At 39.9% G+C, this 14,423-nt stretch overlaps 2 protein-coding genes across 2 annotated transcripts; both read left to right on the top strand.

Moving 5' to 3' along the window:
* The first annotated feature begins 2,130 nt into the window (after positions 1-2,130).
* ptgdsa (prostaglandin D2 synthase a) lies at positions 2,131-7,183 on the top strand. Its single transcript, XM_071904687.2, has 7 exons — positions 2,131-2,320; positions 4,306-4,445; positions 4,724-4,800; positions 6,207-6,317; positions 6,504-6,605; positions 6,762-6,793; positions 6,918-7,183. Exons 1-6 carry the CDS (start codon positions 2,225-2,227, stop codon positions 6,791-6,793), a joined length of 558 nt encoding a protein of 185 aa, XP_071760788.1. The 5' UTR covers positions 2,131-2,224; the 3' UTR covers positions 6,918-7,183.
* Positions 7,184-9,159: 1,976 nt separating this feature from the next.
* Positions 9,160-12,783, top strand: ambp (alpha-1-microglobulin/bikunin precursor). Its single transcript, XM_071904681.2, has 8 exons — positions 9,160-9,279; positions 10,769-10,914; positions 11,016-11,092; positions 11,204-11,323; positions 11,433-11,534; positions 11,803-11,852; positions 12,177-12,240; positions 12,740-12,783. The coding sequence occupies exons 1-8, from the start codon at positions 9,160-9,162 to the stop codon at positions 12,769-12,771; spliced, it is 711 nt and encodes a 236-aa protein (XP_071760782.2). The 3' UTR covers positions 12,772-12,783.
* The last annotated feature ends 1,640 nt before the right edge of the window (positions 12,784-14,423 follow it).

The raw sequence follows: 14,423 nt of genomic DNA, 5'->3' as shown, positions 1-14,423 counted from the left end.
CAGCTGTATGCTGATACCAAGGCCAGTTACTCTAAAAAAAGGCTGTGTCATTTCGTTGTACCAAATATTAGGTTAAGCAGTTCATTTTGGGTCATTTTGTTTGGCTGGCTCCATGGTGCGCTGCAGTTTATGTAAGAAAACAGCCGGGTCAAAACCCGAGGGACAAAATCAGAATAACTTTAGTCACATTCAATAAAGATACAACAATTTGTCTTGATGACATTTGGTGCGGAGACATATTGACAGTTGACAGAGTTTTGCAGTGAATTCTGACACACGATACAAGGAACGCAGGTCATAACATACAGTGTCAAAATGCCTTATTTTTAACAGAACAAATAATGGATTCATAGCAATGCTTTAATTAAAACAACACCTACAGAAGGTTCAACATTAAGTTCTCGCGTCCTGCGAACACCAAACCCACTCTCAACATTTACCGCACCTGTACTCACTCTACTCCTACACTGCAGTGACACTGTGCCTGCAATTAACGGCACACGCAGCCCACAACATCCATTCCCACCTCACCCTCAATTTCAACAGTAAAGGCTAATGGGCTGGCTGACACTGATGGCTTGAAGTGGGAGGCTCAGCAGTTGAGATTATAAACATGTTTGTTTTTTATCCTCACACAATATTTACCTTATATTGTTTAACTTAATGTTAATATGTGAACCTGTTAGTGAACGATGTTCTGAGTCATTTGTTTTTACTCTTCAGTCCCCTTTGAGACAACAAAGTGCAGAGTGACAGTAAACTAAGAGCATGGCGGCTGTTAGATGGGAAGAAAACAGACAAGAAAAAGGATTTCTTTTGACACTGAGGAAAATATCACTGGAACTTTAAAACAAGTTTGAAAATGAACAACTGAAACTCTGGGTATGTCTAATATCTCTTCAGTCACTATGTGAAGCTTGGCGTAAGTTCAATCAGGAAGACTTTTTCACTCTCATTCATTCCCTCTGCCCTTTCATTCACTTTTTCCCACCCAATCAGTTAAGGCTACACCTCTTTGGTTCTACTTCATTCAAATTATCCCTCCACCCTTTCATTCACTACTTACTATGCAATCAGTTTAAATCTTAAGAAGGCAGCACCTCTTCGGCCCGCATCATCCAATCAGCTTAGCTTAAGTGTTTCCTCACCTTCTCTCACACCCACTTGGGAACCAATCACCACTCGATGCACTCTTTATTACATCAATCAGCTGTTTGTATATACCTGTCATTCCAGTTGCTGCTGCTGGTCTGCACCCCACCACCTCTCCCACCAACAGCATCAAGGCTCCATGTGGATATGGAGAGGGAAGATACATCTACATCCCCGGGTTGGTGGGGTCATTATTTTTGGCCAATTATGTGGCTCTTCTCCCCATAATTGGGCAATAGCTTTATTATTATGTATATATATATATATTTGCTTGTTGTTTGTTTTAATGTGCAAATAAACTAAACTAAACTACGCCAAAGTTTTGATCAAAGTTTGATTTGTAAACCTAGTCTCCCTTGAATTAAATATATTACAATGATGACTATCAGTTGCTAGTTGTGCAACTTGTCCTGTGTTTTATGTAAAGATTACCATAGACAGTCTTCAGTCCAAGCTAGCAGTGAAGTCAGTGTTCCCCCTTAATGATACTGAAGGCCAGCATCATGATGGCCCTTAATAATGTCCTCAAATGTCTCACTCATCAGTCTCTCACTGAAAGAAAGTGGGCACCAAGGTCAGACCTGTGATGCACAACTTATTGACCCTTCTAGGCTCATTCCCCATGGTGTTTATTCCAGTATGGGACAAAATGGCCAAAGTCTTGACTTGGGAAACAGATGTGTATGTGGATGTAAGAATAGCAGCTGATGCTAATAAACATGCCATCTTCACAGACTGTGGCAAGCTTAATATAATCACACAGGTGGGCCTTCCTCGGTTTACGAGATCTATTCCAGTACCGATGGTAAGTTAAGGCTAAGTCGAGGTTGTTTTGGAAGCAGTTTGTCACACGTCTTAACTCTACCTTCAACAGTTGACTACTGTCCTCCGGTCCTTAGCCATGATTGGCTAACAACTAGGTGGGTGGGTCGGGAGAAAAACAAACATTGCCACAGACATTGCCAGTCTGTACCTGTCTGTTCCCTGCTTACAGTTCAGTTTAGGCTTGGGACAGATACCCTCTCTCTATCTTCCATTCCATCCATCTCTTCCTCCTTTTCTCTACACAGCCATGAGGATCACTGTGGTCACAGTTGTCATGGTGATATTGGGTGTGATGATGGTGCACGCGGACATCCAGCCACAGAGAGATTTCAACCTGCAGAGGGTAAGATGCAGACATACACACATATTCAGTTGTCCACAAAGTTGGTACCATAAGTGTATTTAAGTAGAGCAGTTGAAAAAAATTCCAATTATTAAGTTAAGGAGGTTTTAGAATTACGAGAAGGTGACATCATACTGTAGGTGAGTCAGGGTGCATCGCTTGTTTGAGTTGTCAGACGGTCATGCTGCTTCTCTGCTCCTCCCCTGACCTCATTATTTGATGTTTAACAGGTGACTGGTTCTCAGAAGGAACACTGTGTTCTGATGCAGTGTGTGTGTGTGTGTGTGTGTGTGTGTGTGTGTCTGTGTGTGTGTGTCTGTGTGTGTGTGTCTGTGTGTGTGTGTGTCTCTGTGAATGTGTGTGAGAAAGAAAGAGAGCAAGACAGAATCTGTGTGTGAGTGTTTGTGTTTTTGAGAGAGAATGTATGTGTATGTGTGAGAAAATGTATGTTTGTCGGATCCTGTTTGTGTGTGTGTGTGTGTGTGTGTGTGTGTGTGTGTGTGTGTGTGTAATCAGAGTTTGAGAACAGTTGTTCAGTTGGCTGCAGTAGCTGATGGAACAAAAACAAACAATTATGGGTTGAACTCTTGTCTCAACACTGACACACAAGAACCGTTATGCTTAATAAATTAGTAAATCCTTAATTTCTTGGTAACATTTCCTGAACCTCATCTGCAAAATCCGTCTTTTTTTTTTTGCCACTTAGCAAACCTGATGTGATGTAAATTGGATAGTTGGGAAAGCAAAATATAGGATGTCAGTAGAGAGAACCAGTCAGAAACTAAAGATACAATTGTCTTAAATCTTTCTTTTCCCTTTTAATTTTCTTTTTGGCATTTTTGCCTTTATTAGATAGTTCAAATTTTAGAGAGACAAGAAATATTGGGAGAGAGAGGGGAGGACAAGCAACAAAGGTCCTGAACCAGATTCAAACCCAGGATGTGGCATTTACATGGCACCAGAATGCCCCAACCTTATAATTTACTTATCTTTTCTTATCTATCTGTAAATGTCTTCTACAACAGGCTGAGGCAGCTCAAAGAAACTGCAAAGGATGTTAAGAAGTTGTTTTGTTTTTTAGACATTATAAGCATATTGTCCCCAGGAGAATGTCTTATGTTATTTCCCTTGTCTCCGCACTTTGCTAACACTGATCTGTGGCTATGCAGACTGGTGAAGGCAGGATGGAGGACGTCCCATCAGAAATCAAAATCCCTCCATCCAGTCTGTGTCTTTGAGGATCTAGGAACGGATATGAGGAAATGCTGTGGCTCCGTGGTTAAAACATGGCACTAACACTGCCCACTTGTTTTCCCACGGGGGCCATTCATGCTAAAAATATACTCTAAAGTGCTGTGGATAAAAACATCCACCAAATTGCATATGTTACATAAATGAAGAGAGGAAATCACTTTTTTTCTGTGCATAATATGCTGGGAGACAGATGGCTGATTTAAGCCTCCTATTATGTTAAAATTAACTAACGTCTTTTATGTTTAGGGTCAGATTGACCCCAGCAATTTAAACCTACAAAGTTTAGGTTTCAGCGGCTTTGTATCTACTGACCATCTTAATGGCTTTGTATTACTGAGTAGTGATTAATGATTAGAAAAAAAGGTGAAATACACATTAAATCGCTCGTATTTACAATACTGGTAATGTAGGGTTTTTTTAACAGTGTTTTTCAGTCAGTCAGAGTTGCAGTAGGTCACACTGAATTGGTGACTAGGTGTTTGCATTTCCATGGATTCATGTGCCTGCATGTGTGTGTGCTTGTGTCTTTTTGACAGGTTGAGCCGGGAATATTTTAATCCTGATTATAATTTTATTCAGTAGATCCAAATAAAACATTTAAAGTGTGTGTGTGCAGTTGCATGTGTGCATGCATGTGTAGTTCATGTATTTATGTGTGTGTGTGTGTGTGTGTGTGTGTGTGTGTGTGTGTGTGTGTGTGTGTGGTCGTGTGTGTGTGTGGTCGTGTGTAGTTTGCAGGGAAGTGGTACCGTGTGGGCCTGGCCTACGATTCTCCAGGCTTTGTCCCCTACAGAGACAAACTGAGGATCTCCATGGGCATGATCACACCGCAGTCAAACGGCAACGTTAACCTCACCATGTGGGCGATCCGGTGAGAGTGTGTGTGTGTGTGTGTGTGTGTGTGTGTGTGTGTGTGTGTTTGTGCCCACAGGTATACGCATGGGCATATATGCGTATGTGTGAGTGGGAGGGTCACAAAAGTGTGTGTACTAGTCAAAGAAGAGCGAGGAAAGAATGCAGAGGAAAGACAGGCATGCAGCTTGGTTTAGAAAGACAAGAATTCTAATGCATTTTTATGTATATGGAAAATAGATGTGAAACTTGAAACTTGAAACTAAAGAGACCCTGTATCTCCTCTGTGTGCTCCAGACCTACAGGCTGTCACAGCAAGCTGTACCAATATGAGAGGACGACCGTACCTGGCCAGTTCACCTACTTCAGCGCACGTAAGTCTCTGCTCATTTCTGGTCTTACTATAACCAAACCAGTTATCACCTTCACAAGATATTACCTCCTTTCTGGTCTACACCTCAGAAGAAAAAAAGAGGGGGGTTGATGCATGAACGTGAAAAGATACAAAATCTTGTATCTGCTGTGTGACATTACAGTTTCCATTAGAATATAGGCATTTGGCTGACATGCAATGAATGGAGCAGTAAAGTATGCTTAAATTCCTAGATCAGCAAATTACAAGTAACCAACAGTAAGGAGTGCAAGGGTGAAAGCCACGGTGCCTAGACAATAGATGTGACATTATATTCCTCTGTTCTCTGAATATTCATTTATTTTAGTGTAATATTGTGAAACAGAAATAGAAGTGCAAGGTGTAAGGAAATATATGCACTTGTTTTGTAGTTTAGACTGAATGAAAATTGTCATGGATTTATGTCACTATGTGATTTACAGCGTTTGTTTTGGTGTTGTTGTTTTTAACTCTTTACTGTCCAGTTTTTAAGTTGTCTTGGCCAGGACTCCCTTGGAAATTAGATTTTGAATCTCAATGGGATTATTTCCTGGTGAAATAAAATAAAATAACATATAATTAAATAAAATACAAGCAGATATTTTTTACTTTTTTTTCTTTTTTTGCACAAGAGGGCTATGGTCATTGCATGTTGTTTAAGTTGTTGATTCTGTTATAACTTATGTGATGGAGTAATGTATATTTTGAGGATTGTTTTTTTTTTTTCAAATACATATGCATGATCTGACATCATAGAGAGCCAATGACTCACATTTTGCACATCCTGTATATATGCTGTGATTCACAAATTTTATGCTCACATAGTTATATATTGCACATATCTATGTAGCTTTATTTATTTCCATACTGCATGTATTTGCATATTTCTCATATGCTTTAATGTGGTACATATTTTTCATATTTTCCATTCATTTTCTTTGTCTCAGTATGTTCTACTGCTGTCATTTTGCAAAGACTGATTACATACTGTAAATTTATATATTGTCTTTTTTCCTTTCATATATTTTTTCTTAATATGTTCTACTTTTGAAATTATTGGTTGTGTTATGTTTTATACCGTTTAATACCGCCAAATTGCTCTTATTAATATCCTATTTTTCTTTGCATTATCCTGTTAATTGCTCCTGTAAACGACCCAATTTCCAGAATGGGATCAGTAAAATCTAATCTAATCTAATCTAATCTAATCTAACCTAATATAATATAATATAATATAATATTAAAAAAAACAAAGTCTGCAAATGGTCGGTTCCTTCATTGTGCAGATTTTACACACAGAATTTAAATGGACAAAAAGGCCAGTCCCATTCATTCCCAGACAAACTGACATTCAAGACTGCTCATCTGAATCTTTTCTATCCTTCTCAGGCCATAACAAGATAAAGGACATCACAGTGGTGGAGACAAACTACACTGAATATGCTTTGGTCCTCAAACACAAGAAGTTTGAGAGAGAGTACACACAGGTGGCTCTTTATGGTAAGACACACACACATACACACATACAACTTTACATTCTACTTAAAAGAGTGAGCGCCACTTCTAAAACTGTGCATGTTTCTTCACTAGGTCACTGTTCATCCAACCCAATATAAATATGTCAGTGTCTGTCTATATCTGCCTGTCTGTCTGTATTTCTATATCTCTGTGTGTGTTTGTTTGCAGGTCGTTCTCAAAGGGTCAAACCTGAGATCATTCAGAAGTTTAAAACCTTTGCCACATCCCGCGGTTTCCCCAGAGAGTCTATTCTGACACCGCCTCCTGCAGGTAAGCAGGGGGAACACACTATTGTCACTTCCACTTATCGAAAACACATATGCATGTACACACACACTCACATACACACACACACAGATAATGTCTAAAATCATCATACACTGAACCTTCATAATTCTTGCTGGTTTCTCTTTGTGTATAAAACAGAGAATTGTCCACCATCAGGCTCTGGACGCTAGGTGAGTCTGTTTCTATTATATTCAATATTTTCAATGCTTATCTGAAAGCCAGGGTGTTGTGTGCGGAAACAGACTTCTGTCCAACATATCATCAGTTTAACTTTATTTCTGTTGTTCCCTCTAGATTCCCTGATGTACCTGTAGATGTTTATGGCACCAAAGTCTGCCATGCTGCCCCAGCTCCAAGCACTTCAGTCCACCGTTTTTCAAGACTATGAACTCATATACAATATATTCACTCAGCCAACATTTAATCAGCCTTCCGGCTATACAACAAGAGTGGATAAAGACAATCAATTACAAACATTGTTGATGGAATTTATACCTTAATTGCACCATTATTTTCATAATCCTACTATTTCAAAGTGCTGGCATAGCTGAATAAACAGTGTTCACTTCCAGGCTGAGTGTGTGTGTGTGTGTGTGTGTGTGTGTGTGTGTGTGTGTGTGTGTGTGTGATGGTGGTGTCAACATCTAAAATGAGATTTTCTGCCACTTGGAGGTGACTTCCAGGATCCCAAAGTTTCACATCAGGTACAGCAGAGCCACGTAGCTTTATGTTGGGGAGGTTTCTTTGGGACCACAATTGTATGACAATGATTTTACCCATTTTCATAAAGTGGCAATCCACAAGATCCTAGTTTTTTGACATATGACATTCAGCAGTTATTGCTGTGGTTTTTCTGCACTGCACTTCCCAATGATCACTTTGCAATCAAACAGTTTTTTTGTCTGTAAGTTCTATTTATTCCAAACAAACTGCTGTTGCTGCTACCGGAAACATAAATCTGTAAGTTCTTCTTCTATGTATTCCAAACTGCTGTTGCTGCTGCCAGAAAGATAAAACGCATCACTTGCTGCACCCCAGAGGATTTTTCCCAGGAAAGCCCTACCTGAGACTGGGTGTTTAAAATAGCTCCTTTTTTTTTTAAGATTATTTTTTGGGGCATTTTGCCTTTATTGGACAGCACACAGTAGAAAAAGACAGGAAATATTGGGAGTGAGAGAGAGGGGGGGGGGGGGGGGGGGGGATCACGAGGCTGCATTCGAACCAAGGACGTCACAGTTACATTATATCCGCCTTAGACCACCGTTCCACCAGGACGCTCAAAATAGCTGTGAGCTTGGACTAAAAAGGTACTATCTAGTTTTTACTAACTAGATTTTTTTTTTTAATCAAAATTGAGTTATCCACAAATTAAAGGAATAGTTCATCCAAAAATGAAAATTCTGTCATTATCTACTCATCTATCTACTTTTTTTTGTTTAAATAATGATGACGGCCTTTAACTAGCTAGATTAGCTTGATATCATCCATCTTCTTCACAGATTCTCTTGTGTATCAAAGATCTCTCTCTCTCTCTCTCTCTCTCTCTCTCTCTCTCACTCTGTAAAACAACACAAAATTGGCCTACATAAAACATTTTAAAGTAGAAATGGGATAGGTCTCTGTTACTCTTTCTGTTTGCACATTGTTCTCTATTGGAACCTGACTAATTACACCAATGAGAAGCTATGGAAGTCAGTACTATCTAAGTACCCCAAATATTTACTAAAAATCTAATCTTATTTATTTTAATGAAAATTCAGTAGAAGACCAGATGTTCAGTTGACGTGATATTTCAAAAGTAGATAAGATGTTCATCGTCCCACAGTGATGACTGTGTTCCTTTTAAAATGTACAGATGTTCAAATCAAATACGTGTCAGCAGAGAGAAAGAGAGAGACAGAATGACAGAGGGGAACAGCAGCCACATCAGTAGAAAAAGAGGAACAAAGGGAGAAATAGAGACGGGTTGGGGATCAAGGGAGGGGGGAAAAAGTCCAGGAAGAGGCTGTCCAATCCATCCTCATGGAATTCTGGAAGATGACAGCAGTAGAGAAGGAGAACTACAAAAATATGTGCAAAATTAGATCTAAGTAAATTGAGCCTTTCTATATGCAATTTCTATAATTCTTTTTTGCCTACTAATTATCAGCCTCTCAGCTTGTGACATGTATTGATTGGTTGTTTGTTTTAGCCTCAAATTCTGAAGTCCAGTGCTTCTCTGATTATTGGCTGGACAGTTAGATCATTAGATCAACAAACACACAATCATATGTACACACACTTTCGTACACACACACACACACACACACGAGAAGAGATTGAGAGATAATCAGAACTTTGCTCTTTTAGTTGTGTGTGGGGTTTTTTCTAGAGCTGTGGGAGGGAATTTATGGAGGGACGTTCAAACCACATACATGATGTGTCAGCTTGATCCAGAATGGCCGGGTCAGGGGTGAGAGACAGAGGGAGAGGAAGCGATAAGTGAGGGGCAGAACCTCAGTCCTCTCAGAGACGGGTGGACAGACAGGCTGATAGGATGGAGACAGAAGTGATTGTGGTTCCTCTTCTGGTCCTGGGGTGGGTCTGGACCCTCCAGGGGGTCCCCGTGCTCCCAGAGCCTCTCTACCCAACACAGGAGAACTTTGATCTGGGCCGGGTGAGTGGCTGAGGTCTCCAGTTCTGCCTACCAACAATATAGGTTTTATTATTTTACTTAACATGTGTTACTTTCTTTCATCTTTTAGTCACATTATTCATCTCTATCTCTCTTGATTTCTGATGAATGTTGTTGTGATTTTTCTGTTTCCTTCCTGTGTTTACCTCCCCATTTTCTGTTTCCAATGGCCTATGTTACTGTAATACCAGTAAAAATTAGGGTATCCAGTTATATGCAGTGCCAGAGTATCCCTTTCCTTCACTTGATGTCAACGGCTCCCCTCTGTGGCCATTTTACAGTGGGCATTTGGTGTCCCTCCCAATAAACATCAAGCGCAATTCAACTGGGGATGCAAAGTGGTGCAAAAGAATCCCACACTGAAATATCTAATAGGGATGCACCGATCAGGTTTTCTGAGGCTGATTGCACTTGACTATACTTGGCTGATTTTTTAACAGTGTGATCGGCCGATCAGCAAACCGATCACTGATTGAAATTAGGCATTTTACCCAGACGTTCTACTAACAACAGCACATCATGTGAAAGTGCACAGCAAGCAGAAATAGTAAAATTCAAGTACACAGATTGTTCTTATGGCTACATGACTTAGCTGGTCTATCCAATTCAAACCTAGAAATTATATGTTAGCGTGTTTGATGACTTATGAGCTTACTCACCTATTGCCACTGGTAGCACATTTTTCTTTGCAGCGGCACCGGCTCTGCCTTCTGTCCAATATAAACTGGTTCTAATTTCTCAGGGAGAAATCCATAATTGAAGAGGCAGACATACCAATTTCTCTGCCGACAGTGGCCTCAATAGACCACAATGCAATGCAGCCAGAAGACATGTTCATTTTGAATAAGGTGTGCAGCCATGATCATAGACACTCTCCAGTCTTCACAAACTAGTTGGCTCGCTAGTTATCTTTATATGCTCATGTGCCTACTTTTGATCGAAAGCAACAAGTTCAAACCCCTTCGCTGGGGCTTGTCAAAAGTCATTCTGGGAAATGTAGGAAATCACTAACTGAAGTCATAGTAGATGAGACAGGTTGAGGGAAAGTGGGTACACCAAAAAAAGTAAATTACAACACTACATCATGAAACAACTCTTGGATCGCAAATTTGTGATATCTAACAGCGTATCCAAAGGTTTTTCCTTTAACCATGCCTGAATTCTTCATACTTTATCTCTCTCTCTCTCACTTATAATTTTCACTCTTTCATCTCTTTGTTAATTTCTTCCCCACTTTCTGTTTTGAGCTCTTTTGTCCCGCTCTCTTCTCCCTCTTCACCACCCTCTAGTTCCTCTGTGCTGTACCTCTCCTCCCCTCTCCTCTCCTAAGCCCACTCCTCCTCTCTCCTCTTCTATTGAGATGTTGCACGATATAGCAGGGGCAACTGCATGTACACACACACAAATACACAAAAACACACTTGTATAGATATATTTGTGTATAATAAATATATTTGTATGTCCCTTCCAGTTCCTGGGGAAGTGGTATGAGGTGGCCGTGGTTTCTACCTGTCCACATTACATGCAGCGTCAGAGAGGAGACCCGGCCATTGTTGCGCTGGAACTGCAAGATGCTATTTCTGAGGGCAAGGTCAAAATGACAGCCACCGCACTCAGGTAGGACTCATATATACACACACACACACACACACACACATAAACACACACAAAAGGTTTATTGAAGTTGAGTGTAAAATCGTGTGTGTGTGTGTGTCTAGGCATGGCTCATGCAAGCAGACATCCACAGATTACGGTTTGACTAACACTCCAGGACGATTCTTCTACCACGTTGCCAGTATGTTTCTCTCTTGACTAAAAGACAGCATGTTTGTTAAATCTATCAGCAACATGTTTCTGTGTGAGTCTGATGTGCCGCATGTTTTTCTGGGTGCTTTCCTCCCTGCAGGGTTCGGAGCAGATGTTGATTCCTATGTGGTTCATACCAGCTATGATGAGTATGCAACAGTGATTATGTTGAGCACAGGGAAATCACCAGGGGACAACAGCACTATAGTCAAACTGTACAGTGAGTATCTATCTATCTATCTATCTATCTATCTATCTATCTATCTGTCTCTCTGTCTCTCTCTCTCTCTCTCTCTCTCTCTAATTTAATATAATTCTGCCCCCTTTAGGTCGAACTATGGATGTGAGGGCCGCTGCGTTGGATGACTTCAAAACACTGGTCAGACAACAGGGAATGAGTAATGACACCATCATCATTAAACAGAACAAAGGTACACAGACACGCACATGCTCACACACACACGCATACACACACACATTCATAAAGTAACACACACCATCTCTCTCTCTCTTTCTCTCATATTCAAATTCAAATTTGCTTTATTGTATTCCTTTCTGATGTCATGGTATTTGTTGCAGCTGGTTAAGAAGTGCTCTCTCTCTCTCTCTCTCTCTCTCTCTCTCTCTCTCTCTCTCTCCCTCTCTCTGTCTCTCTCTCTCTCTCTCTCTCCCTCTCTCTCTCTCTCTCTCTCTACCCAGGTGAGTGTGTTCCAGGTGAGCAGCTGACAGAGCCAACTGCTCAGCCTCAGGTACTTACTTCACACTGTGATAACTACATTTATTAAAATCGCATTTACATTTTACTGAAACTACACTAATCCACATTTAGACTCATATCATCCATCCACTGTGTGCACTGTGCACATGTCAATCATTTGCCAAAGCAAAAAACATCTTCCCAGATTTTCACTCTTCAAAATCATCTCGAATGACACAATAAATAATTTTCCCATTTTCAATCTGGTCCATAGTCATCGTTCCCAGTTTTTGCTGCTCTGGTGTGTATTTTGGTTTCTGAACTGTATTTTGGTTGTGACTGTACCGTGACTGTGATTGTGTTTTTGTTTGCCCAGAGGTCTAAAAGCAGTGTGATGCTTTCTCAGCCTCCTGAAGAAGTGACGTCATTCACAGGACCAGGTGAGAGACGCGCTGACTCATTATTCCTCACATTACAGAACCCTGACCTCTCTCTCTCTCTCTCTCTCTCCTCCAATCCGTCTCTCTTCTCCCCTTCACCCTGTCCCTGTACTTCTCCTTTATACACATTGTCCATCTCTTGGCATTCCGTGTATTTCATTTTTAATTCAAATTCCTTGGTTATTTTGGGGAAGAATATATTTCTGATATACTAAAATTTGGGGTATGAGGTGAGGAAATGTGTTTCATTCTCTACCTCATTTAGTGAACAATGTTTACATATTCGTTCCTCTCTGGGGAGCCAGGTTTGTCTGTGACGGCCTTTTTCGATAGCCAGGTTATGCTTTGTACATAGTCAGTGCTTTTGTTTCAGACACAGTGGTCAGATAGTCTGCCTCTGTATATTTTCTGTTCAAGTCGAACTAACATTCCAGTTTGTGTTAGGTTGCAGTTGTTTTATTCCAACAGGAATAAAACTCTCTTTCATCCCTACAAACAGGGTTTCTGTCAGGGAAACAGCAACGAGTGTGAGGAGTACTGTGGGGTGTTCAAAGACGGTGAGAGGAAACACATGCACGCACATCTACAAATTCATCACTAAAGCAAAGAAACACAACACACAACAAATTAATAACTGTTTATTCAGTGTTACAGAGGGAGGTTCCTGAAGCCAAACTGAAGAGGACAGAAATTGGATTGGAGCTCATCACAAACAAACAAGCACCTCGTCAGTCCATGATTAGCATTGATTGTTTATGAAAAACAATATTATCTGTGAATAAAACATCATTCTTTTGTAAATGTATTTACTGTGTATGGATACATACGAATATATTTATGCATGTCTGCATAGTATGTAAGAGAGGGGTAATTGGTGCTATGTGTGTGCGTTTACACATACATGACAAGACTTGATATGTTAATTCATTTGTGATGTTGGTGTTTTGCAAATATAATTATTCATTGTTGATCTGAGTGCATTTAGTCTCTCATAGTACATGCTGCATATCTTAATGCTACTGTACAGATTTATATTTTTCCAAGTACAGTTGAAACATGTTACATCTGAACCTCAGACCAAAAAAGTAAAATATAGAAAGGCAAAAATGTAGAGGTCTTAACACAAGGACGGAGCAAGTAATAACTAAACCGTTTCTTTACACTTCACTTCACAATGGCTTTACTCCAGTTAAAGGAGTATTAAGTAATCTATGGCCTTTATCGACCTCTGTCAGCAACCAGGAGGAATTTCAACAACATTGGCAACAACTTTTTGGGCCAGAAAGCGAGTTTTGAAAGATAGAAATCTCAGCACCAGGCAAAGTAATTGTTACTACTACTAATTACTAACAAGGGTGTAGTAACACAATACAATCAGGAATGTATAAATCTAATGTACTAAAATTGAAAAAAACAAAAAAACATTTTCTGCTGTTTTCTTTACGGACATTGTTATGTTGAGCACTGAGGTCATTTATACAGTTATAATAAATCTTTTATGACAAATATAATATAATAATAATGAGGTTATAATAAATCATTGAGACCAAGATCATTATTTAGTTCCAGTGGTGAAAGTTTACATCCTACATAAAAATTCCTTAAAATGCATCACCTCATATTCTGTCATCATCTCTCATGTTAGTGCTTAGTGAGACATAATTAACCTAATTTCAGTTAACTAAACTTTACAGTAAAGAAGCCCTGTAATTTGTGATGCAATGGTGCCTGAAAGTTGTAAAAGCTTATTATCTATCTATAAGTCCATGTGCCTCTAGAGATAATACCTGTATATCCAAGGTTATAATGCAATGAAAAATCGTGAATTCAGGCTTTGAACTCCTCATATGGAGGAACTAATCGCCTCTTTGATGTCTAAAGTCGTCATGTAAAATCTCCATTTCCACTTCTCACAGGGTGAAATCTCATCCATTTATTAATCATTACTCTGTCAGATCACAACATGTATTGATTGGTTGATGTAACTCTGAAGTCCAATGTTTAACTGGTCAGCTGCTGAGGCAAGTCAGAGCACAGAGAGACAGACAGAGAAGCAGAACTTTGCTCTTTTTCTTGTTTGTTTTTTAGTCGGGTTTGGGAGTGGGTATATGGAGGGGGGCAGCCAAAGCACACATATGCCACAGGTCAATGGCCCCGTCCCCTTTTCGAAGGGCTGAGATGGG

The sequence above is a fragment of the Centroberyx gerrardi genome, chromosome 2 (assembly GCF_048128805.1).
Source record: "Centroberyx gerrardi isolate f3 chromosome 2, fCenGer3.hap1.cur.20231027, whole genome shotgun sequence".
Taxonomy (NCBI): Eukaryota; Metazoa; Chordata; class Actinopteri; order Beryciformes; family Berycidae; genus Centroberyx; species Centroberyx gerrardi.
The sequence above is the reverse complement of the archived record's forward strand: the minus strand, read 5'-3'. Positions and strand labels throughout refer to the sequence as shown.